Source organism: Somniosus microcephalus, chromosome 1 (genome assembly GCF_052327205.1).
Source record: "Somniosus microcephalus isolate GS21.2 chromosome 1, FLI_Smic_1.0, whole genome shotgun sequence".
Classification (NCBI taxonomy): Eukaryota; Metazoa; Chordata; class Chondrichthyes; order Squaliformes; family Somniosidae; genus Somniosus; species Somniosus microcephalus.
The window spans coordinates 126,620,277-126,645,439 of NC_140987.1; the positions used below are offsets into that span (position 1 = coordinate 126,620,277).

General features: G+C 49.9%; 1 protein-coding gene across 1 annotated transcript in view; it reads left to right on the plus strand.

Annotated features, from left to right (window-relative positions):
* Positions 1 to 25,163, plus strand: part of LOC147124355 (uncharacterized) — a 347,592-nt gene that overhangs the window by 280,682 nt on the left and 41,747 nt on the right. Inside the window, exon 11 of the mRNA XM_085985501.1 lies at positions 22,053 to 22,242. Within this exon, the coding sequence (XP_085841627.1) occupies positions 22,053 to 22,242 (190 nt within the window). The remainder of the gene's footprint in view (positions 1 to 22,052; positions 22,243 to 25,163) is intronic.

Consider the following 25,163-nt stretch of genomic DNA (forward strand, 5'->3'; position numbering starts at 1 on the left):
CCTACGCGCTGTCAACGGCTGCTCGCATGGGCGTGCTTTGGAGAGGTCCAAAATTGTTGAGCGTGTGTCAATTCACTGTTGCACATTGATTGACGCCACACTCCAGGCATGGCAGCGCTGCTGACCTGCCCAATAGGGTGGCCGCTGCATTCCACGCAGGAAGTGGGCGGAAGCGAGGCAGCCGCCATTTTTTCTTCAAAGCTGGCCTTAACGGCTGTCGCTAAGGTTTCAAATTTCTAGGGCTCAGTCTGTAGTTTGGAATTCACATTGATCTCGGGCAGATATTGATCTGTTTATCTCCGAAAGGTCAATTCAGACAGTTGTCTTTGCTGGTTCAGAAAATCCAGAAAAACAGTAGTATAAACAGTGCTTGTTTTGCTTCTGCTAGTTAGGAGTGCAGAGGGGTGGTTTGGGGACTGTTACATAGAATTACACAGAAACAGGTCATTCGGCCCAACTAGTCTATGCTGGTGTTTATGCTCTACTTGAGCCTCCTCCCACCTTACTCCATCTAACCCTATCAGCATATCCTTCTATTCCGTTCTCCCTCATGTACTTATCGAGCTCCCCCTTAAATACATCTATGTTGTTCGCCTCAACTACTCCACGTGGCAAGTTCCACATTCTAACCACTCTCTGGGTAAAGAAATTTCTCCTGTTTTCCTTATTGGATTTATTAATGACTATCTTATATTTATGACCCCTAGTTTTGGACTCCCCCACAAGTGGTAACATCTTCTCTGTATCTACCCTATCAAGCTACTTCATAATTTTAAAGACCTCTATCAGGTCGGCCCTCAGCCTTCTCTTTTCTAGATAAAAGAACCCAACCTGTTCAGTCTTTTCTGATAGTTATAACCTCTCAGTTCTGGTATCAGCCTTATAAATCTTTTTTTGCACCCTCTGCAGTGCTTCTATATCCTTTTTGTAATTTACAAAATAGAATTAGATGAAGAGGGGTGGGAGGAGGTTCGTATGGAGCATAAATGGCATAGGCTAGTTGGGCCGAATGGCCTTTTTATGTGCTGCAGACTCTATGGCCAGAATTTTCTTCACCTGGGTGGGCCGGGTGCGGGTGGTCAGCGTGGCAGGTCGCGACCCCGTTCTTGCTTCCATCCCGCTGCAGAAATCAACTTTGCGCTAATGGGGCCTAGTATGTTACCAGGCCCTATTAAATGGTGTGGGTCTGATGACATCATCAATGACGCATTTTCAGCCGGGATATTTAAAGGAGCCATGGACACATTGCATTTGAAGGTTCATCTAGGAGTGTGGAGGCTTTGATTGCACCAAACACTTGGAGACATGACTGCACAGAGGCAGAGGGCTGCTCCCAGGTTCTCCGATGACTCCCTCCATATGCTTGTGGAGGGAGTCAGAGCACGCAGGGAGGTCCTCTTCCCTTTGAATGGGTGGAAGAGACCTCCCCAGGAGGCAGAAAGAGCCTGGCTCCAAATTACAGAGGAGGTCAACAGCAGTGATGTGTTCAGGAGGACCTGGGTGCAGTGCTGGAAATACTTCAATGATCTCCTTAGATCAGGAAAGGTGAGTACAAAGCCACACTCAACTTCATCCTGCTGTGCCTCTCATCACATCCCCATCACTCTGCCTTCCCAACCCTACTCCTGCACGTCCTTACATTCGTGCCACAGAAGTGCCAGGCAATGACTATCTCCAAGAAGCGAGAGTCTAACCAACGCCCCTTGACATTCAACGGCATTACCATCGCCAAATCACCCACCATCAACATTCTGGAGGTCACCATTGACCAGAAACTTAACTGGACCAGCCACATAAATACTGTGGCAACGAGAGCAGGTCAGAGGCTGGGTATTCTGTGGCAAGTGTCTCACCTCCTGACTCCCCAAAGCCTTTCCACCAACTACAAGGCACAAGTAAGGAGCGTGATGGAATACTCTCCACTTGCCTGGATGAGTGCAGCTCCAACAGCAAAAGAAGCTAGAAACCATCCAGGAAAAAGCAGCCTGTTTGATTGGCACCCCATCCAGCACCTTAAACATTCACTCCCTCCACCACTGGTGTACTGTGGCTGCTGTGTGTACCATCTACAAGATGCACTGCAGCAACTCACCAAGGCTTCTTCAGCAGCACCTCCCAACCCGCGACCTTTCACCTAGAAGGGCAGCAGGCGCATAGGAACACCACCACCTCCAAGTTCCCCTCCAAGTCACACACCATCCTGAAGGTTCATCCTGACTTAGAAGTATATCGCCGATCCTTCATCGTCGCTGGGTCAAAATCCTGGAACTCCCTACCTAACAGCACTGTGGGAGTACCTTCACCACACGGACTGCAGCGGTTCAAGAGGCAGCTCACCACCACCTTCTCAAGGGCAATTAGGGATGGGCAATAAATGCTGGCCTTGCCAGTGACGCCCACATCCCATAAACGAATAAAAAAAAACTCACACCAACATATCTTGCACGTCCATCCATCCCTCTCTATCTAAATTATCACATCACCATCTCACTAGCCACCCCTCATACTTACCCTCATCCGAATGCAATCATACCAACTAACAACACACAAGGAGGCCACTTAGCATTGCCACCCCAGTCCATCATAATCTCCCTCTAAAGATGTAACCCATCCATTCCTTACACTCATTCCATCACTCTCACTCAACCTTCTCTTCTTTCCTTCCTTGCACAGTAAGAGGAAGAGGGAGAGAACTGGAGGTGGGCTTCCATCATTTGCCACCCTCACAACAGCAGAGGAGGCTGCGTTAGAAGTATCAGGAGTGGCCGAGCAGCTGGAGGTGGGAGTCGGAGAAAGAGGAATATCTCAGCAACCTGGTGACAGAATTACATATCGTACAGCTACATGTCATACATGAGTCACTCATATGGGGACAGATATCATCAGCCACTGTGTGGTCATCATGTGCATAATGGTATCTGTACCCATTCTTCATATAGAATATCTAACTCATCTTTTTACTCTCCTACTGGTCCATCAGGAGCCACCACCACCCCCCACCCCCCCCCCACTGTTCAGGAGGAACAGGAAGACGACTCCTCAGGGGAGCCTCCAGCCTCTGAGGGCGCAGCATCACCAGACATGAGCGCAACCAGTACCAGCGCAGAGACACACACCTTGGTGGGTCCCACGCGAGATAGAGTAGTGATTTCACCTGGTCTGTCACAAGTCACACGTGAGCAAGAGCAGATGGTGGCAACAGGGACAGCAGTGGAGACTCCTCACCGGATGGTGCAGGACGCTCCCAGCTTTGCTCAGCTGCATGCAGATGCTGAGCCTTGGGGTGCAGGGGCTCTGACAGGTTTTGTGACCGCGATGTCTGCAAATGTTCAGAGAATGGAGGAGTGCATCTCCAGTATGAGCACCACTGTGTCGCTGGTGATTGCAACTGTAGGCTTTTCCGCGGATAGGATGGCCACCTGCATGGAGCAGCTAATGCGCCACTCACAGGAGCACATGGTTGCTATGGAGAATAGATGGCTATCTATGGAGAATAGATGGCAATTGCTCATAGACCTCCTGTCTCGGAGGGATGTCAGCATAGACATAGGTCCTCATGGCCCCACTGATGTGCAGCAAGGTGCTCTCCAGCTCCTTGCAAGCAGGGAAGTGTGGGTGGCCCATGAGAGGGATGAAGGTGAGATGGGACATGGAAGTGTGGACTTCTCTCAAAGCGCTTACACTTCTCCCTTGTTGCCACCCCCTCAGTCAGAGCCCCAGATGGCTCCTCGGATCGCGATGGCTGCGTCTGCTCCTGCACAGTCGCAGGAGGAGCAAACTTTGGTGGGGCCATCACAGGCTGCAAAACCCAGAGGACATCTGCCAAGAGTGTTTAAGCAGTTGCAGCGAGAAGTGAGCAGGCTGCCTCTACCTCTGCTGATAACACCTCATAGAAGCACGTGTAAGAGAAAGATGACACACAGGTAGATTCACAAGGATAGCCACTTGGGTGTTTTATTCAATGTTAATGTCAAGCTTCCATTAATGTGATGTCAACCATAAAAGTCTTTATTTTCACCACTTTCTGGTCTTGGACAAGTTTTTGTGCCCCTTTGGAAGTGGCTTGGTGAGTTGTAGTGAATGGTGACCTCCAGCAATGGTGGTCAGTGTGAAAGGAATGGCTTGGCCATTGTAGGGATCCTTTGTGGTGTGGATGTGGGATGGTGCCAACCTGGCGCAGCATGTGGCAGCCATATGGGTGTACTGCATAAAGTGAAGTAAACCTTTCCATGACGAGCCCATCCCTAGCCTCCCGGGTAGCAATGTGCTCGGTGCTCGGGTGCTGGTGGGATCTGGCAGGGGGCTTCGAGGCGGTCAGGTGGCTGGGTTTCCCGAAGGCCCTGCTGATTTTAACGGCAGGGCCTGATATGCATGCGAGGCCTCAGTTTTCCACCCACAGCCAGCCAGATTGAGAGGCTAGTACGATAGCAAAATACTGCAGATGTTGGAAATCCAAAATAACAACAGAAAATGCTGGAAAAACTCAGCAGGTCAGGCAACATCCGTGGAGAGAAATTTGAGTTGACGTTTCGGGTTGAACCCTTCTTCAAAACTGGAAAGAAAAGAAACTAGATCGAAGGCAGGGCTGCGATCGGACAAAAGAATAAAAGAAACAAAAGAAGTAAAAGAGATTAGAAGCTAGACGAGATGGTAATAGGCTGGGATTAGGTGTAAAGCGTACTGGCAGGGCAAAAGATAGCTGCCAGGTGTGAGAGAGAAACAAAAGGAAAGGGGGGGGGGGAAAGGAGTGGAACAATTACAAGAGAAAATGAAATGGGGGCCGAGCTTATGATCTGAAATTGTTGAACTCAATATTGAGTCCGGAAGGCTGCAGAGTGCCTAATCGGAAGATGAGGTGCTGTTCCTCGAGTTTACGTTGAGCTTCCGTGGAACAGTACAAGAGGCCAAGGACGGTGATGTCCGAGTGGGAATGGAGCGGGGAATTAAAATGACAGGCGACCGGAAGCTCGGGGTCACCCTTACGGACTGAACGGAGGTGTTCCGCAAAGCAAACGCAGATTGGGTGACCGCTTTGCGGAACACCTCCGCTCAGTCCGTAAGGGTAACTAGTGGGGTGCCGCAAGGATCGGTGTTGGGGCCTCAGCTATTTACAATCTATATTAATGACCTAGATAAAGGGCCCGAGTGTAATGTATCCAGGTTTGCTGATGATACAAAGCTAGGTGGGACAGTAAGCTGTGAGGAGAACACTTAGGGCTGGATTTTAATACTGGAGGCGTGTAGGAGGCAGGTCTACAACTTTCGGGGTTGTAGTCCCGCCTCCATTGAGTTGTGGCCAACCCATGTGATTTTCACTTGATTGACCTTGTTGAGCCCACCCAGCAGGCTCAGCAGGCCAATTAAGGGCCACCCGGCAACAGGTGACATCACAGATTGACATTTCACCTGTCAAGAGCTTTTGACAGATGAAATATCAGCGTTTGACAGCTCTTTGAAGCTGTCAAACACTGACAATCTATACTCCAAGTTAATTCCTTCCTCTCAGGCTGATTTAGAGATCTCTCCAGAACAGAAAGCTGAATGCTGCAACTTTTGACAGCTCACGGCCATTCTGCTTTCTGTGCCGGTGAGATGAGGGACTCCCGAGACCTGAAGGAAGGAAGGCTGTAAAGGTAAGAAAAGGTAATTAAAACTTCTTTAAACACTTTACACACACCAAACACACTTACCTCTGCACTCATGCACCCATCACTCACCTGAACAACGGACATCTGGAACCCTCCAAGCCCTTCAGCCCGACGGTCCGCCTCGCTAACTTGGCGTGGTTTGGAGCCGTCGGGAATCCCATACTTCAGGAATAAAAATAGGGATTACGCTAAAAACTGCCTGTTAACTACCTGTTAACAGGCAGTTAATTGGCACTAATCCCCTTCCCACCTCGGAAGGCGGCTCCCAGCACAGGTCGGGTATTCACCTCCTTTGAAACTGGCATGGAGGCGGGTTGGGGGCGGGATGGGTTCGTGCCCCCCGATTTCGAGATTTTAACCCCCCTCACGCCTCCAATCCTGCCTCCACGGCCCAATGAAAATCCTGCCCAAAGAGTCTGCAAAGGGATATAGATAGACTAATTGAGTAGGCAGTGAGGTGGCAGAGGGAGTATAATGTAGGGAAATGTGAAGTTATTCACTTTGGTAGGAAGAATAGAAAAACAATATTTTTCAAATGGTGAGAAACTTTCAAATGTTGGTGCTCAGAGAGATTTGGGTGTCCTCGTGCAAGAAACACAGAAAGCTAGCATGCAGGTACAGCAAGCAATAAGGAAGGCAAATGGCATGTTAGCCTTTATTGCAAGGGGGTTGGAGTGAGAATAAGGAAGTCTTGCTACAATTGTACAGGGCCTTGTAGACCACACTATTGTGCACAGTTTTGGTCTCCTTATCTCAGGAAGGATATACTTGCCTTGGAGGCGGTGCAACGAAGGTTCATTAGATTGATTCCTGGGATGAGAGGGCTGTCCTATGAAGAGAGATTGTGTAGAATGGGCCTATACTCTCTGGAGTTTAGAAGAATGAGAGGTGATCTCATTGAAACATACAAGATTCTGAAGGGGATTGACAGGGTAGATGCTGAGAGGTTGTTTCCTCTGGCTGGTGTGTCTAGAACTAGGGGGCATAGTCTCAGGATAAAGGGCAGGCCATTTAAGACCGAGATGAGGAGGAATTTCTTCACTCAGAGGGTTGTGAATCTTTGGAATTCTCTGCCCCAGAGGACTGTGAATGCTGAGTCTTTGAGTATATTCAAGGCGGAGATAGATAGATTTTTGGACTCTAGGGGAATCAAGGGATATGGAGATCGGGCGGGAAAGTGGAGTTGAGGTCGATGATCAGCCATGATCTTATTGAATGGCGGAGCAGGTTCGAGGGGCTGTATGGCCTACTCCTGCTGTTATTTCTTATGTTCTTATAATTTCCTTCAGCTAAACATTGGGAAGACCAAAGCCATTGTGTTTGTCCCCACCACGAACCCCATAATCTCACCACCTACTCCATCCCCCTGCCTGACCACTGTCTCAGGCTGAACCAGAATGTTCACAATTTCCTTATCCTGTTCATTCATGAGCTGAACTACCAACCCCATATCTTTTCTATGACAAAACCTGTCTACTTCAACCTCTGTAACATTGGGGGGAATTTTAACCACAAACAATAGGCGGGTTTGGGTCAGGTGGGAGGTTAAAGTGGTAGAAATCTGAATCCCAACTCCAACTTGCCCACTTCCAGTTTCGGGTTTTAATGGAGGTGGGACGGGGGACGGGGGACAGGCGGCCAACCCGCTTCCAGGAAGCGGGTTGGCACTTTAAATATTATGAGGCTGTGTGTTGCATTTGGAATCTCCATTTTAAATTTAACTCTGGGCAGCCGGGTTTCCCAGGCCTCGGGAACCCGGCAGCTAAAGGAAGGCGAGGATTGCTGGATCCAGGAGGCAAGTGCCTTTCCACTTACCTGCTGGATGCAGTGTCCCTGCCTAACCCACTCCCCGCGATCGGACACCACCCCCCACCGACCCTTCCGATCTCCCCCCCGACCCTGATCTCCGCATCCGATCTGATTTCCCCCGCGAGGACTCCGACCCACCCCCACGAGGTCTCCGATCTCTGAGCCCCCTCGGACCTTCTGATCCCCGAATCCCTCCACCGGCCTTCCGATATCCGGCCAACAAACCTCCCTCCAGCCTTCCAATCCCCGGCTCACGAACCCCCCCATCTGCCCTCCAATACCCGGCCTTCCGACACCCCCACCACGATCTCTGACACCCACCCCCTCCCAATCCTAGCCATCTGACTCCCCCCACACCCCCCCTCCCCCGGGATCCCAGCCTCCAAACCCTCCTTCCCACATCTCTGCTCCCCGGCAGCGGCCTGGTGACTTAGACCTACCCACCAGCCAGCCAGCCTCTCAACCTGCCTGGCTGCGGGGCGGGGCGGGGTGAGGGGGGGACGGGGGGGAGGGTGGGAACAGAGAAATAAATGTTAATCGGGCCCTGCCTTTAAATTCAGCAACGCCTGAAGGAAACACATTCTCCCAGGCTTCCCGACCGTAATCCAGCCTCCTCCTCTGCCGCACCCGACCCACCCCCCCCACCCCCTGCCCCCCGCCCCCCGCCCCTACCTGTCTCCATGTTAAAATCCTGCCCATTATTTGTCTTCACCCCTTACCTAAGCCTGTCTGCGTTTATCCCCTCCAGACTTGATTACACAAATGCTCTTCTGGCCAGCAAACCAGCCTCCACCTTTTATAAAGTTCAACTTGTCCAAATCTCTCCTGCATGTATCTTATCTTGCACCAAATCCTCTGTCTATTACCCCTGTCTTTGCTGACCAGCATTGGCTTCCAGTTCCCCAACTAATTATATTTAAACTTCTCATCCATGTGTTTAAATGCCTTCATGCTCTGCCCCTCTCTATCTCTGTAACCTCCTGCAACCCTACAGTCCCACCCAGTACTCTCTGTTCCTCCAACATCATTCTCTCATGTAATCGCCCCCTCTTTTTGCCCACCATTGGTAGCCTTTACTTCAGCAACCGTGAGCCGTACTCTGGAATTCCCCCTCCCTAAATGGCTCTGCCTCTCCAACTCCCTCTCCTCCTCTAAGACCCTTATTTCAAGCCCACTCCTTTGACTGAGCCTTTGGTTACCCCTACTAATATCTCCTTTCATTTAGCACATGTTTTTTGTTACAGCTCAGTGAAGTTTTTCCACATTAAAAGTGCTATATAAATGCAAATTGTTGGTGTTCCTGTAAATTCTCTGCTATTAGCATTATGCCCTCTGCCTGCCTAATCACCCAATGCAAGAGCAAAATGCAGTCTTCTGTCGGATCTTGTAACAGGATTTTAAAACCAGTGAAGTCTTGTAACAAAGTCCACTTTTTAGCCTATTATGTGGTGAACTTCAACATCTCTGCTCCTTCTTTTGAAATATAAGTGTTGGAAACCAGGCGGGCACGCAGTTAAAACCTGCCAACGTCCAGTTCCAGTTGAAGAATTTTAACCTGCTCCTCTGAGCAAGCGACAAGGATACCTGCCTGAAACCGGCAGGGTCCTTCTTTAAATATGCAGGTCGAGCTTCAATGACATCATTGGGGCCCAATTGCTATTTAAACCAGTGGCTTGAGCACGGCAAGCAGTTGTTGGCTTTCCCACTGGCTTCAGCCAGTGGGAAGAGGAGCTGGGGCCAGAAGATGGCCAAAGAGGTACGTTTTCTTTGCTTTTTTTTACTTTCCTTGTGGGGGCTGGAAGAGCAGGAGTGCCCTGCCCCAGTAATAAAAACAGAAAATGCTGGAAACACAAAATGTAAAGAGAATAACAGGTTAACGAATCAGGTGGGATCCCTTGAGTTCAGGTCCCACCTGAAACAGTAACTTGCCTTTTTCTTTCAGATGCTGACTCACCTGCTCAATTTCCAGTATTTTCTGCATTTTTTTAAATTTCAGATTTCTAGGCATTCTGTTTTTTTAATTATTAGTAACAATAGGTGATAGTTTTCATTCCAGAAACAGAAACCTTCAGAACAGAAATCCATCAACAGGGATGATAGTTGGTGCTCCTATGCTCTCCACTGCTCAGCAGTAAGAAGTGGGCTTACTCCTGCAGTTCCCAAACAACTAGCTCCCAATCTTGACTGCGCTATTAGCAGCCCAGCCAACTCCCCTGCTTTTGATGGGAAACTCACATGAGACAATGTAGTCTCCTTCCTGGGTATAGCAATCAGGTTTTGATAGTGCTGGTAAAGCCTACCATTTCTCTTGCCTCAGATTGAGTGAAAACAAGAAAGTACTTTAGAAATGGAAGGAATGCCCCCTACTAAAATTACAGGCTGTAAGAGAATTCATTCATAAATCCCAGAGGCAGGTGGACCATGAAGAAAGAAAGAAAAGAATGACAGAAGCAGGATGTATTAATGCCATTTGCACATTCCCTGTAGCCTACATGACAAGTGCTGCTTGTTGCTTTTAATCATATTTATTCTTTTAGTGTGAGTTGACACTTAAGAGCTGGTTTTATGAAATCACACTCCTGGCAGAAAGCCTTGTCTGCTAGGAGTGCATTTCAGGAAGTCACGAGTATGTGCCCTGCGATTTTCTATCATTAATATTAACACCAACAACAACTTGTATTTATACAGCATAGTAGCATTTAACATAGTAAAATGTCCCAAGGCGCTTAATTAATGGATGGAAAATCGTGGTGATCGCGTCTGCAATTTCCTGATTCATAAAGTCACTTCTTTAAGATATCTGGCCTATGACTGAAAATTTCACACCTAGGATTTGTGTAGTCATACCGACACAAATGAAGACTAAGTGCTTCCCTGCAGGGGTAAAGGGCACATTTGGAGTGCTGGTCTGCTCTTGTGTACAGCTAGAAATGGCTGTTGTAGAGCACCATTTGCAAAATACTGGAGCATGGTGGTGTCAGTAAACAGATTCTTTTTTAAAAAGAGGTACATAACAAGATAGAGTAAACTTCAAAATAGGGAAAATAAACAAAATGCATACTTCAGCTGTGACAAGTCACATCAAAGTAATGTTTTCACTGTTGAAAACTGAAAGAAAATATTTATTTCGTAAGAAATTGGAGCATGCATAACAGCCGTCATGCTGAATGAACATAAACAATGAACCACGTGCTCTTGTAGCTGTACTGCTTGTACTGGACTTTTTGTAAAGTGAATCAGTTCAAAGCTCAGCTGTTGGTGAATTTAAATTGGACGCAGGAAGTGTAGTGCAATGATCATGGGGGTGATTTTCCCAGCCCTGGGGAGGCGGGTATGGAGGTGGGACTGCCGGGAAAATGGCAGAATCTGGGAGCAGGTACCCATCCCGCGCCCAACCCGCCTCCGTGCCATCTTCCCAGGAGGCGGGTACCCGACCTGTGCCGGGTCCGTCTCCTCGAGGCGGGAAGGGGATTAGTGCCAATTAACTGCCTGTACAGGCAGTTTTTTGGCTAATCGCTATTTTGAGCCCTAAATTGTGGGCTTCCCGACGGCTTCGAACCATGCTAGGGTCAGCAAGGCGAGCCATGGGTCTGCGGGGGTTGGAGGGGCCGAAATGTCTGGTGTGCAGGTGAGTAATAAGTGCAAGTGTGGAGAGGTAAATGTGTGAGGTGAGTCTAAAGTGTTTTAATAAGATTACTTACCTTTGCTTCTTCCTCCAGGCTTCATCCCTTTAGGCTGCGGAGCTGCCTCATCTCACCGGCAGAGAGAGCACAATGATATTGTTGCTATCACGGAGACATGGTTGAGGGAGGGGCAAGACTGGCAGCTCAATATTCCGGGGTACAGAATCTTCAGGCGAGACGGGGGGGGGGTATAAGAGGAGGGGGTGTAGCAATATTAATTAAGGAGTCAATTACTGCAGTAAGGAGGGATGACATATTAGCAGGTTCCTCTAATGAGGCCATATGGGTGGAGCTTAAAAACAAGAAGGGGGCAAGCACTTTGCTGGGAGTGTACTATAGGCCTCCAAACAGTCAGGGGGAGATAGAGGAACAGATATGTAGGCAAATCTCAGAGAAATGTGCAAATAATAGGGTAATAATAATGGGGGATTTCAACTTCCCCAATATTAACTGGGATAGTCAGAGTGTGAAAGGCACAGAGGGTGTAGAATTCTTAAAGTGCATCCAGGAGAGCTTTTTGAGCCAGCATGTAGAAAGTCCTACGAGAGGGGGCGGTACTGGACCTAATTCTAGGGAATGTGGCCGGCCAAGTGGAAGAAGTGCTAGTAGGTGAGCACTTTGGTGACAGTGACCATAATATGGTGAGATTTAAGGTGGTCATGGAAAAGGACAGGGATGGGCCGGAAATAAAGGTTCTAAATTGGGGGAAGGCCGATTTTAATAGGATAAGGCAGGATCTGGCCAAAATGGACTGGGATCAGCTACTTGTAGGAAAATCCGCATCGGAGCAATGGGAGGCTTTCAGAAGGGAGATTGAGATCATACAATGGCAACATGTTCCCGTAAAGGTCAAGGGTGGTTCCAAAAACCACAGGGAACCGTGGATGTCAGGGGATATACGAGAATGGATTAGAAAAAAAAGGAGGGCTTTTGGCAGATACAAAAGGCTAAAGACGGAGGAAGCCCTAGAGGAGTACAAAAAGTGCAGGGGGATACTTAAAAAAGAAATTAGGAGATCAAGGAGGGGCCATGAAATAACACTGGCGAGCAAAATAAAGGAAAATCCGAAGATGTTTTATAGGTATATTAAGGATAAGAGGATAACTAGGGAAAAAATAGGGCCCATTAGGGACAAAAGTGGCAATCTGTGTGTGGAGCCGGAAGATGTCGGAGGGGTTCTAAATGAATTTTTTGCATCTGTTTTCACTATGGAGAGGGACGATGTAGACATAGAAATAGGGCGGGGGGACTGTGATATGCTCGAACACATTAACATCGAGAGGGAGGAGGTATTGGCGGTTTTAGCAGGCCTAAAAATGGATAAATCCCCAGGCCCGGACGAAATGTATCCCAGGCTGCTGTGTGAGGCAAAGGAAGAGATTGCGGGGGCTCTAACACACATATTCAGAACCTCTCTGGCCACAGGGGATGTGCCAGAGGACTGGAGAACCGCTAATGTAGTTCCATTATTCAAGAAGGGGAGTAGGGAAAAACTGGGAAACTACAGGCCAGTGAGCCTAACATCAGTGGTGGGAAAATTATTGGAAAAAATTCTGAGGGACAAAATCAGTCTCCACTTGGAGAGGCAAGGATTAATCAGGGATAGTCAACATGGCTTTGTCAAGGGAAGATCATGTCTGACTAATTTGATTGAATTTTTTGAGGGGGTGAGTGACTAGGTGTGTGGATGAGGGTAACGCAGTGGATGTGGTATACATGGATTTCAGTAAGGCCTTTGATAAAGCCCCGCACAGGAGACTGGTCAAGAAGCTAAGAGCCCATGGAATCCAGGGTGCCTTGGCACGTTGGATACAAAACTGGCTTAGTGGCAGAAGGCAGAGGGTGATGGTCGAAGGTTGTTTTTGTGACTGGAAGCCTGTGGCCAGTGGGGTACCACAGGGATCGGTGCTGGGTCCCTTGCTGTTTGTGGTCTATATTAATGACTTGGATATGAATGTAAAAGGTATGATCAGTAAGTTCGCGGATGATACAAAAATTGGTAGGGTGGTAAATAGTGAGGAGGGTAGTCTCAGTCTGCAGGACGATATCGATGGGTTGGTCAGATGGGCGGAACAGTGGCAAATGGAATTTAACCCGGAAAAGTGCGAGGTGATGCACTTTGGGGGGACTAACAAGGCAAGGGAATACGCAATGAATGGTAAGACCCTAGGCAAGACGGAGGGTCAGAGGGATCTGGGTGTGCAAGTACACAGATCCCTGAAGGCGGCGGAACAGGTGGATAAGGTGGTAAAAAAGGCATATGGGATACTTGCCTTCATTAGCCGAGGCATAGAATATAAGAGCAAGGAGGTTATGATGGAGCTGTATAAAACACTGGTTAGGCCACAGCTGGAATACTGTGTGCAGTTCTGGTCGCCACACTACAGGAAGGATGTGATAGCTTTGGAGAGGGTGCAGAGGAGATTCACCAGGATGCTACCAGGGCTGGAACGCTTCAGCTATGAAGAGAGACTGGGCAGATTGGGTTTGTTTTCCTTGGAGCAGAGGAGGCTGAGGGGGAACATGATTGAGGTGTACAAAATTATGAGGGGCATAGATAGGATGGATACTAAGGAGCTTTTTCCCTTAGTAGAAGGGTCAATAACTAGGGGGCACAGATTCAAGGTAAAGGGCGGGAGGTTTAGAGGGGATTTGAGAAAGAACTTTTTCACCCAGAGGGTGGTTGGAGTCTGGAACTCACTGCCCGGAAGGGTTGTGGAGGCTGGAACCCTCACAACATTCAAGACGCATTTGGATGAGCACTTGAAATGCCATAGCATACAAAGCTACGGACCAAATGCTGGAATATGGGATTAGATTAGACAGGGCGTGATGGCCGGCGCGGTCACGATGGGCCGAAGGGCCTCTATCCGTGCTGTATAACTCTATGACTCTATGGCTGCAGCATTCTTAAATGTAGCACCCTTCTGCTTTCTGCTCAGGAAAGCTTTCTAAGTGAGTTTTGAGTACAAGGACTCACCAAAGAACAGAGATTGTCAGTGTTTGACAGCTTCTCAAAGCTGTCAAACGATGACAATTCACCTGTCAAAAGTTCACATAAGATCACTGATTCAGTGTGGATTACATCTGTGAAGACTGCAATAGGGCACCCTGTGGAGGAGCATGGTATCCCTGACAGCAACTTCTGGATTCCATGTTTAACTGCGCATGTGCGGATGCCAGAAGTTGCTGTTGGTTTTACAAAGTACATTGGCGAACATTGACAGTTTCGCTTCATTACAACCACAACCACAAATTATAATGGGCCGAGGAGTTAGTCTGCACATTGGCAGCACCGCCAGTGGGAGCTATTTACCTTTGTTTCTGACAACAGTGTTGCCTCCAGTGAGCATTGGAAAGCCACTGCAGTCCTTGTAGTGACAGCACTCCCACGATGGTGTTGCCCCCTTTTTAAGAGTCACAACTAATAAAAGAACTTAAACATAAAATGTACTTTTTACAAAACAAAAGTAAACTTATAAAGCTACATCATAATATTATTATCTGTGTAGATAAGACACTCCAGTCCCTGCGATGCCCACCAGTCATGGAAGGCCTCAAGCATGCTCCCTCTCCAAGGCAGCTGTCCTTCATTCTGCCAGCGCAATTCACACCCCATCTAGAGCCATCCTTTGTTCCTTAACCTGTCCTATTACCACCTCCTCTCACCTTGAATATCTCTTAATGTCTCTCAATGTCTCTTAATCTCTCCTGCTTTCTATCCTATCACTGACCTTCCCTTTTGTTCTTTCATCCCCTCCCCCTTTTTCCAGCCCCCAAACCTGCTTTCCATTTCCTGCTTTTTTCCAGTTCTGACGAAAGGTCATCGACCTGAAACGTTGACTCTGTTTCTCTCTCCACGGATGCTGCCCTGGCCTGCTGAGTTTTAAAGTGTTTTCTGTTGTTATATTGGAAAGCCACTGCCTGAGGTGGTTCTTGCCTCCAATGAAGGCAGTAATTCTGCTTTATTATTTATATATAACAGGGCTGCTGTCCATGGACAGACTGCTGTTGGCAGCAGGGCTATAACATAAAGGTGGCATGAGTGGGCGGTTACGCAGCATTTTTTTCAGGATGTAGGTGACAGTGGCAAGGCCACATTTCCTCCCATCCTACTTGCACTGAGAAGGAGTTGGTTTATCTTCTTCTTAAACCACTGCAGTCCTTGTAGTGACAGCACTCCCACGATGGTGTTGCCCCCTTTTTAAGAGTCACAACTAATAAAAGAACTTGGCCTAGAAATTCAGTTGGGTGCGCCAGCCGTTAGCGCCTTAGGAGGAGTAGATCTCGAGCGCTAGGCGCTTATCGCCCGGGCGCAGCGCGATCTGCGCCTCGCCCCAACTTCAGGACACATTTAGCGCCGGCGCAAAGTCTTAGCGCGCGCCCTGCTGCGCGCGCAGATCATGACGTCATTTAATAGTGCAACGCCCTTTGTGCGCCCCAAACCGGAACTTCACTCACGCCGGCCCATTGTGCGCCGGGCGGCCCGAGCGACTGTGAAGTGGAACGGTACACAGGCCAGCCGGGCCGCGGGGAGCGCTAATTAAAGGGCACTTACCCAGCAGTATAAAGGCCAGCCATTTTGCAGCATTCACTCTTGAGCAACGGTTTTTTGGACAGAGACCAAGGAGGAGAGTTTACTGGTTTGGACCAACACTTGGACAGGTATTTTTGGCTCAGGCCAGAGCTTACCAATTATCTTTGCCTTCATTCAGAGCTCAGTGTTTGCCAGCACATAATGGGGGCTGCATTGGGTGGCAACGCAGAATTTCAGCCTTATGCCAGAAGGGCTTACAGACGCCGTGAGAGAGTGGCAGCCCTGGCTAGACGCAGAGGGGGCAACAGGCGTCGCCAACTGAGGCCTTACCCACGCAGGGTATACCGCCAGCAGACCTCCTATTTGACCATGTCTGCCGCGATGTGTGTTAGGAGGCTGCGATTCCGAAGGGAGGTGGTTGCAGACATCTGCCGGCTGCTTCAGAGAGATCTGCAGCCACAGCTGATGCGCAGGACGTCTCTGTCGGTGGCAGTGAAGGTGACGGTGGCTCTCAACGTCTATGCCTCCGGCTCCTTCCAATCCGCTACTGGGGACATCGCTAACATCTCCCAGTTCGCCGTGCATTGCTGCATCCGCCAGGTGACCGAAGCCCTTTTCAGAAGGAGACATCAATTCATCTCCTTCCCCATGACCCTGGACAAGCAGCAGCAGCGTGCAGTGGGGTTTGCAAGAATAGCGGGCTTCCCCATGGTGCAGGGCGCCATTGACTGCACGCATGTGGCTTTGCGGGCACCTCTTGAGCATGCCGAGGAGTACCGCAACCGGAAGGGCTACCATTCCCTCAATGTACAGCTGGTGTGTGACCACAGGCAGCGCATCCTAGCTATCAATGCCCGCTTTCCAGGCAGCAGCCACGATGCCTTTATCCTGCGACAGACAACTGTGGCTGACATGTTCCAGGCACAGCCTCCCCGAAGAGGATGGCTTATCGGGGACAAAGGCTATCCTTTGTGTACCTGGCTCATGACCCCGCTCCGCGCGCCCACGACCCCTGCTGAAGAGGCATACAACGAGAGCCATCAAGCGACGAGGAACCTCATAGAACAAACAATCGGCATGCTCAAGCAACGGTTCCGCTGTCTCGATCGCTCCGGGGGAGCCCTCCAGTATTCGCAGGATCGAGTCTCCCAATTCGTCGTCGTTTGCTGCATGCTGCACAACCTGGCTATCCGCAGGACTCAGGCACTGCCACCTCACGTTGGACCACCACCTCAGGAGGAGGAGCATGAGGACGACGAGGACGAGGAGTACCAGCCCAGGAGGGACGCACAAGGTCCAAGGGCCGCCCGTCGGCGGCTTATTGAACGTCACTTCTAGGCCCCCTGTCAGGGAATGGCTTGTGCCAATGATAGAACATGATTGCAGCCGCTCCGCAAGCCCTCAGCCGGTTAAGGCAACAAACACTTCAAAGATCAAACATGGACAATGTGAATAAATAAAATGCTTTATTGTACAAACTCTGGGCCCTTCCCACATGAAAACCAAAAACAGACGAAACCCCCAAAAAACACTCAAACACATTACTTGCTCCCACAACCTGGAGAGGATTAACAAAATAGGGCAACTAAAATGGCCGTCATTCTCGGCCTTCGTCAAAAACAAACATCACATCATCGGCCTTCAAAAAACAAACATCCAATTCTCGGCCTCAAGAAACAAACACAAATGGCCACACATTCGACTATTTGGCCCGCTAGGGCGATGCCTTGGCCATCTTTGGGTGGCCCCTGCCCGCCCTGCTGCTCCGCCTCAAAGTAAGGCCATTGGCTGCTGCAAGGCTGGGGGCAGGCTCCTGAGGGGCACATGTCGTGACGGCAGATGCCCTTGGGGGTCGGCCTAGTCGAGGTCTGGCCGTCGAGCGGGCGGCTGTTGATTGCTGCAGCTGTGGCTGGCCAGCATCAGTCGCTGCAGCAGCTCCTGGCAGCTCCACTGGGGGAGTGGCAGTGGCGGCTGGAGGAATGGCGGCAAGCTGGCGGATGGCAGGCGCTCGCTGGTCGCCTGAGACACTGGCACTCGCCCGGGCCAGCACTGCAGCATGCGCACCAATCTGCCGAGGGACAGACCGCTGTGCTGCTGCAGCGCGCCGGGTGCCCTGGCGATGCCTGGCTGACACAGCGAGTGTGGCAGCAGTGAGTGCCCGTGTTGACCTGTTCACTGACCGCAGCAGAGCAGCCAGTGACTGGACGACACCACTAATCACCTGGCCAGTCGCTGACAGATCTGCCCGGTATTCCGCCCGACTGGTGGTCTCTGAGGGCCCGAACTCGGCCACACTCCGAGAGAGGGAATCGATGGACTCAGGCAACCGTGCCACTGCCGCCATGAGCTCCGTGTGCCGGCGCTCCGAGTCTGCGGACAAGTCTTCGAGGCGTTCCATCTCCTCGGCGAAGAGCATCTCCTGACTGGAGGCCGGACTCTCCCTCTGGGGAGAAGGCCGCCGAGCTGGCCGACCCTTCCTGCGTTGCTGGAGGCCGCTGGGCCCAGCAATTGGACTCCCCTCCGACGCATCCCCCCTCTGGGGAGAAGGCCGCCGAGCTTCCACCCCCCTCCCGCCTTTCTGCAGCACGCAGGTCCCAGGAGCTCCCCTCCCCTTCGACAGTTCCGCCACGCTGCCCTCCAGGGAAGACGTGTCCCCTACATTGGCCTGGGTGGCCGCGGCTGAGGGTTCCCCTGATGGGCCGCCTTCCTCTTGCTCCTCCTCCTGCTCCTCCTCGGAGGGTCTGTCACTGGCAAGTTGAGGGACCTCCTCTTGACCATCTGAAAGCAGGGAGGCACAAGAGTAGCTTTAGAGTGAGGAGAGGGCGTCAGTGCGGGATGCATGAGTGGTGGCATTCAGCGCATTGGTCGGACAGTGGCAAAGGATGTAGATCTGATGCGCAAGTGGGACGAGAGAGGTGCAAAAGGTGATGTCCTTACCATTGCTGCCCAGAACAGGGTCGGCATCTCCACATGCAACGGGCCCAATCACCCGGCCACCCATGAGGCGCTCCACGCGATGTTGCAGGTCGGTGAGTGGCTGGATATGGGGTCGTCCTCCCCCGGTCGCAGTCCGGCTCTTGCGATTATTCGCCAGCTTGGCCTGCAAGAGAAAGGACGGCCTCTAAGTACAGTGTGTCGCCGTGATCTTGTGTGCACTGCCTCCCATGGTGGAATAGCCTGGCCAGTGTGTCGCCATGATCTGGTGTGCACTGCCTCCCATGGTGGAATAGCCTGGCCAGTGTGTCGCCATGATCTGGTGTGCACTGCCTCCCATGGTGGAATAGCCTGGCCAGTGTGTCGCCATGATCTGGTGTGCACTGCCTCCCATGGTGGAATAGCCTGGCCAGTGTGTCACCATGATCTGGTGTGCACTGCCTCCCATGGTGGAATAGCCTGGTCAGTGTGTCGCCATGATCTGGTGTGCACTGCCTCCCATGGTGGAATAGCCTGGCCAGTGTGTCGCCATGATCTGGTGTGCACTGCCTCCCATGGTGGAATAGCCTGGCCAGTGTGTCGCCATGATCTGGTGTGCACTGCCTCCCATGGTGGAATAGCCTGGCCAGTGTGTCGCCATGATCTGGTGTGCACTGCCTCCCATGGTGGAATAGCCTGGCCAGTGTGTCGCCATGATCTGGTGTGCACTGCCTCCCATGGTGGAATAGCCTGGCCAGTGTGTCGCCATGATCTGGTGTGCACTGCCTCCCATGGTGGAATAGCCTGGCCAGTGTGTCGCCATGATCTGGTGTGCACTGCCTCCCATGGTGGAATAGCCTGGCCAGTGTGTCACCATGATCTGGTGTGCAATGCCTCCCATGGTGGAATAGCTTGGCCAGTGTGTTAAGTGCAGAATGTGCAATTGATGCTCATGCCTGTCCCATAGCTGCTGGATGAAGGCTGGCCATTAGAGCTTTCAGGTCCCTTTGCCCATAATGTGAGGTGCACATGCAAGGATGAGGAGGTCATTGGAAAGGGTACTCACCCTGACAATGCGTGTGAGGTCATTTAACTTTTTGCGGCATTGGGCACCGGTCCTGGGGACGTCGCTGTTGGCTGACAGCTTGCTGGCGACATGCCTCCAGGCTCTCCTGTAGACGCGGACCGTCGCCTTCTTGCCATTGTCCGGGTACAAAACATGGCGCCTCTTCTCCACAGCAGCAAGCAGCACACTCAGATCACGCTCTGAGAAGCGCTGCGCACGTTCACGGGCCTTCTCCATGTCTTCAGGCGCTATTTGGGTCCAGCAGCAGTGTTCAGGCCTAGCTGGAGGGCTCCACTATCCAGGGCGTGGCAGCAGACACAGTCGACCCTTCCCCCTTAAGAGCTGGCCGGCGCCAGGGTGTCTGCTGTCAATCACGAGATGGCCGCACCTGCGCTGCGCCCGGCCTCGGCGCTATCGATCACCACCTCCGGCTTAGCGCCCAAAGAGAGGCGTCCAGCAGCAGTTTTAGCGCTCGCCCGAACTAGTAGGGCGAAGCTAATGAATATCGGAGAAGTGGCCTAGATTTGGCGGCGGCCGCAAACTTTAGCGGACGCCCCACTTTAGCGCCCCAAAAGTGGCGTCAATGAATTTCTAGGCCCTTAAATATAAAATGTACTTTTTACAAAACAAAAGTAAACTTATAAAGCTACATCATAATATTATTATCTGTGTAGATAAGACACTCCAGTCCCTGTGATGCCTACCAGTCATGGAAGGCCTCAAGCATGCTCCCTCTCCAGGGCCACCCGGGCATGGACAAGACCATGGAAGAGAGGCAGGCATCCAGTGGCTCCCCATGGGATGCGTCCATCCTGGACATATAAATGACCACTTTGGCCAGGTCCAGGAGAAGATCCTCCGACTTGCCCCCCCCACCCCCCACCACCACCACACTGGGTGGCCAAAGATCAGGAGAGTTGGGCTAAAGTGAAGACAAAAATTGAGGAGCAGCTCCCTACAGATGTGTCAGCATTCTCACAAGAACTATAGAAATTTTCAGAAACAAGATCCAGGTAGCATTTGCAGAAGCTGTTCAAGCAGATCCTAAATGTGTGACACAGTGAACTGTCTCTTTCAAGACAATCAAATTGGCCCTATTTATATACAGAAATTTATAGCTTGCAGCCCAGGAATAGCCAATAAGCCTGTAAGTATTTCAGTGGACTTGCTAATTGTAAATTAAATTCCAGTATTTGTAACTATGTACCAGACTCCAAAGGAGATTTAGTTTGGTTATTGAAATACTTAAAAAGCATCACATTTTCTGGATAGGTTACTTCCAAGTTTTTAAGTTGTCTATTACAGTCTCACTGTTGTGAAGACCCTCAAAAATGGGAATATGTGCTCAAAGTGCCTTTCATGATATATTAAAGTTCCCGATTCTACTTCGGGCTTTCTCATTATTTAGAAAGGCCACATTATGTACTAGGCTTGCCAGTCTTCTAGATTCAATAAAATATATGGCTGTGTTCAGCAGCCGTAATTGCATTGATGTAATGCATATTGAAAATTGGGTTTTCAGCACCTTTTGTGCAGGTATATGAAAAATTAATATCCAACTAAGGGTATAATAATGCACATAGTAAACCTTTCTCATCATTTTCACTACCACCAGTGATTTAAATAACTTTGCAAAAGCTGCATAATCTAACATTTTCAGAACAAAAAGAGCTTTATGATCATAGAAACATAGAAACATAGAAGATAGGAGCAGGAGTAGGCCATTCGGCCCTTCGAGCCTGCTCCGCCATTCAACGAGATCATGGCTGATCATCCAAACCCTAGCACCCGGTCCCTACACCATCAGATTCATAATCTATCGCAGTTGTGACCCGTTTTAAATAAAATGGTGGCAGAGTACTACAGTTTTCTAAAGGTATGGAAAAATTGTCAATTCCCACTCTTTTGCCAGTCACCTGTTGACTAGAAGATGGTATCAAGTGGGCACACAGTAGGACATATTTCAAATATGACACTAAGTCAAAAGGTCTATAATGAAGACAAAATTCCAAAGCAAAAGACATGTTTTCCCCACATATTGACAATCGATCTCAAATATTTTTAGAAATTCAGATCCAGTAGTGACAGAAAGTCGTGACTACTGACAATTAAGGGTAGATTTACTAAATTAATTAATGGAAAATAGTGGAGAGTGCACCTACACTTTCCTGATATACGCTCCTGGCAGGTGAGCTTCTCTGCTGGAGCATGATTTCATAAAATCAATACTTGCTTTTACACATATTTTAACTATTAGCTGGCCACTGACTTAGGCCTTTTTGTGTATGTAGCACTTAGCTATTATTGAAGAGCAGGAAAGGCAAAATTCACATCACTTTCATTAAAAGCCCTTTATCACTACAAGACCTAATTGTTATCTTTGTTTTCTCACTCAGTCTGAGAGAGCTGGAAGTATTTGGATGTCATGCACTAAGTGCACACTGTTTGAGCTACATGGCACGGGAGTGCCCAAACCTGCAGATCCTGAACGTTGGCAGACTCCCGAAGATTACAACCGCTTGTCTGATACAGATGGTGACCTGCTTGAAAAATCTAATTGTTTTGAACTTATCAGGACTGAATGCGGTAAGACTAGAAAAATCTGGTGCATAGACAAGTTGAAAATTGTGACATCAGGGCCTAGAAATGGCACTAAATGGCCTACTATGCCTCCAATATAGTGGTCAGGAAGTGCACGCTCATTAGGAGCTATAAATGCGCTGTCCGCCATATTGGTAAAGGCCAGAAGAGCTGTGCTATTGCATATGCAAATAAGAAGCCTAATGCCTGTTTGAGGCCCCCACCGCAAGACTGGGTTCCCATGAGGCAGCTGGCGCCAACTGCACTCATGAAAACCTGGCCTACATGTGGCCTGACAGGCAGTCCTTTAAGCAACTGCCTGTTAGGCTGCAATCAACAAGATAAGTGTTTAAAATATACTTACCTGAATGTGGAGCCACTCCGCCAGACCCCACATTAAAAAAATGCAGGCCACTCCCCCCACGGCCACCGATCACACACACCCACTCTTCCCCAGCCACCGCTCCCTCCCCACTGGTCACCGCTACCTCCTCCTCGGAAACAGTGCTCTCTCCCCCGACCACCCTTCCTGACCTGGCTGTCCACTCCTCCCAACTCCAATCGCCCAACCTTCCCGATCTGATCACCCACCGTTCCGCATTTACCTGAAGGCTGATCTTCAATTATGCTTCATTGGCAGCTATGCGCAGCTCGCCTGCTCCATGGAAATGAAGCCTAAGGCCCAATATCGGGGGCACCTCAGGCATCACCATTCAGACACAGGGACTGAACCCTGTGCACCCCCCCCTCCCCCCTCTCCACGCGGCCGAATTTCTCGGCCCAGGGCTCTTCTTATGGCACAGCTGATTAATTTGCCGCTATATATGAAACTGAGTCATACAGACCAGGAAGATTTTACTAGGGCCAGTAATTGCTGTGCTCAGCACTCCTGGACTAGCAAAGCAAAAAATCAGCCAGGGTTACTGTTTCAAGAGTAGGGAAGAAAAATTGGAGGGAGTCAAAAAGAAATGCAGTATTGGAGCAAACATTAAGCTATCAATTTTTAGAAACTAAGGGCTCGATTTTAATAGCCCTGAGGAGGCGGGTTTGGAGGCGGGTCTGTAGTGAAAATCGAGAAAAATGGCTTCTGACACCCAACCCGCCTCCATCCCACCCCCATCCGATTTTCGTGATTGCCTGTTCAGCCGCTCCCAAACTGACCCGACTGGAACTGGTGGGACAGATAGTTAAGACAGTTAACAGCCTGTTAACTGCCTTGATAATCCTATTTTCATAGTGGTTTCCCATTTTCGTGCTTCTGGCTCCTGTTTCCCGACTTGTCAGAAACAGGCCAGGTTCAAGGAGGCGAGTTGCTGGAGGACATGATTTGTATGCATTGGTGGAGCACTTCAAAAGCGCCCCTGAAACATGGCTGACATTTAAATGCAGCAAATTTGCTGTTGTAGGTATGGGATAAGATTTTACACATCTACTAACCTTGTGACTGTTCAAGCTGATACTCATCTGCAGTGTGACATGAATGGAATAATTTCAGGCCACTTCGACTGTGCGCTTGCAAGCTTGTTGCCTCAAATGAAATCTATAGCAAGGGGATGGGAAAAATTTATGCCCTCTCATCCTGGTCCTTTTAATCGGAGGAGTAGCAGCCGCGTGGCTCTGTGCAGATCTTCCTGGGAAGAGGAGGAGGAGGAGGACGAGGGGTGCCTTGCATGCCCTGTTGTGACCAATGCAGCATCCCTCCAGTTCACTGTGCCTGTCAAGCAGGGTATGCACACTGCCATGCCACACTACCATAAGCTTACTCTTCAACAATAGGTGGCTATCATATGGCTGTGTAATTGCAGGCGACATTTGTCTAACGTCATACATCATCTCTGCTATACCCTGTTATTTCCTATCACCTTCACCATCAGCATTACAAAAGCATGTCACCCTGAGCCCTCAATGCGTTTTTGCCATTTCCTAGAACACATAGGCCACACAATCAACTGTTTGCCATAATTTTTCTTTTACACATCACAAAAGGATAATAAACCAACAACAGTCAGAAAATAAAGATAAATCACCCAAGTGACTCCCCTTGTGACTATAGGTACTTAATCACTATAGGTATTTAATCTTTCTCTTACGCGTGCTTCTATGTGGGGCTTTCCCTGTGGCTTCAGCAGATGTAGAGGCACCTTGCTGATTAGGATGCTGCGCCTGCTTAGATGCCTTTGGCGGGTGTCCTCTGGGTTTGGGAGCCTGGGAGGGCTCTTCAACAGTCTGCTCTTCTTGCGGCTGTGCAGGGGCTGAAACGGCCATCTCAGTTGTCTCTGCAAAGTGGGTCTCTGACCGAGGACGCCGCAGTAGCATGGTCACATGAGCGCTTTGAGAGGAGCCCACACTTCCTTCTGTCCTGCCAACAACATCCCTCTCATGGGTCAGCCACACCTCAGTGCTGGCAAGTGGCTGGAGAGCACCTTGCTGCACTTCAGGGGGACCATGAGGACCCATATCTGCACTGGCAGTCCTCATCAAAAGGACATCCATGAAGCTCTGATCTCTCTGCTCAATAGCTACCCATCGTTCCTCCAGAGATGACATTCTATTTTGAACAGCCACCATGTTTTCCTGACTCTGGCGACTTATTTCCTCCATGGCGGTAGTCATCCTTTCCACTGAGGTAGCCATCCTATCCATGGAGGTTGCCATCCTATCCATGGTGGTGCGTTCATGCGCCATTGCCTCCACCACAGCAGTGCTGATGTTACAGATGGACTCCTCCATTCCCTCCACACTCGCACTAACCCTGGAGGCAAACCCTTCCAGAGAGTCTTGCGTTTGTTCCTGTATTTCCCGAGATGCTCTTTTTCTGGATGGCCCCAGAGGCACAGGGTCTGCATGCAGCTCAGCAGAGCTGGGAGATTGTTGCGACCTCCGCCGAGGACTCTCCACTGCTGTCGCTGTCTCCAACATCTGCTGAT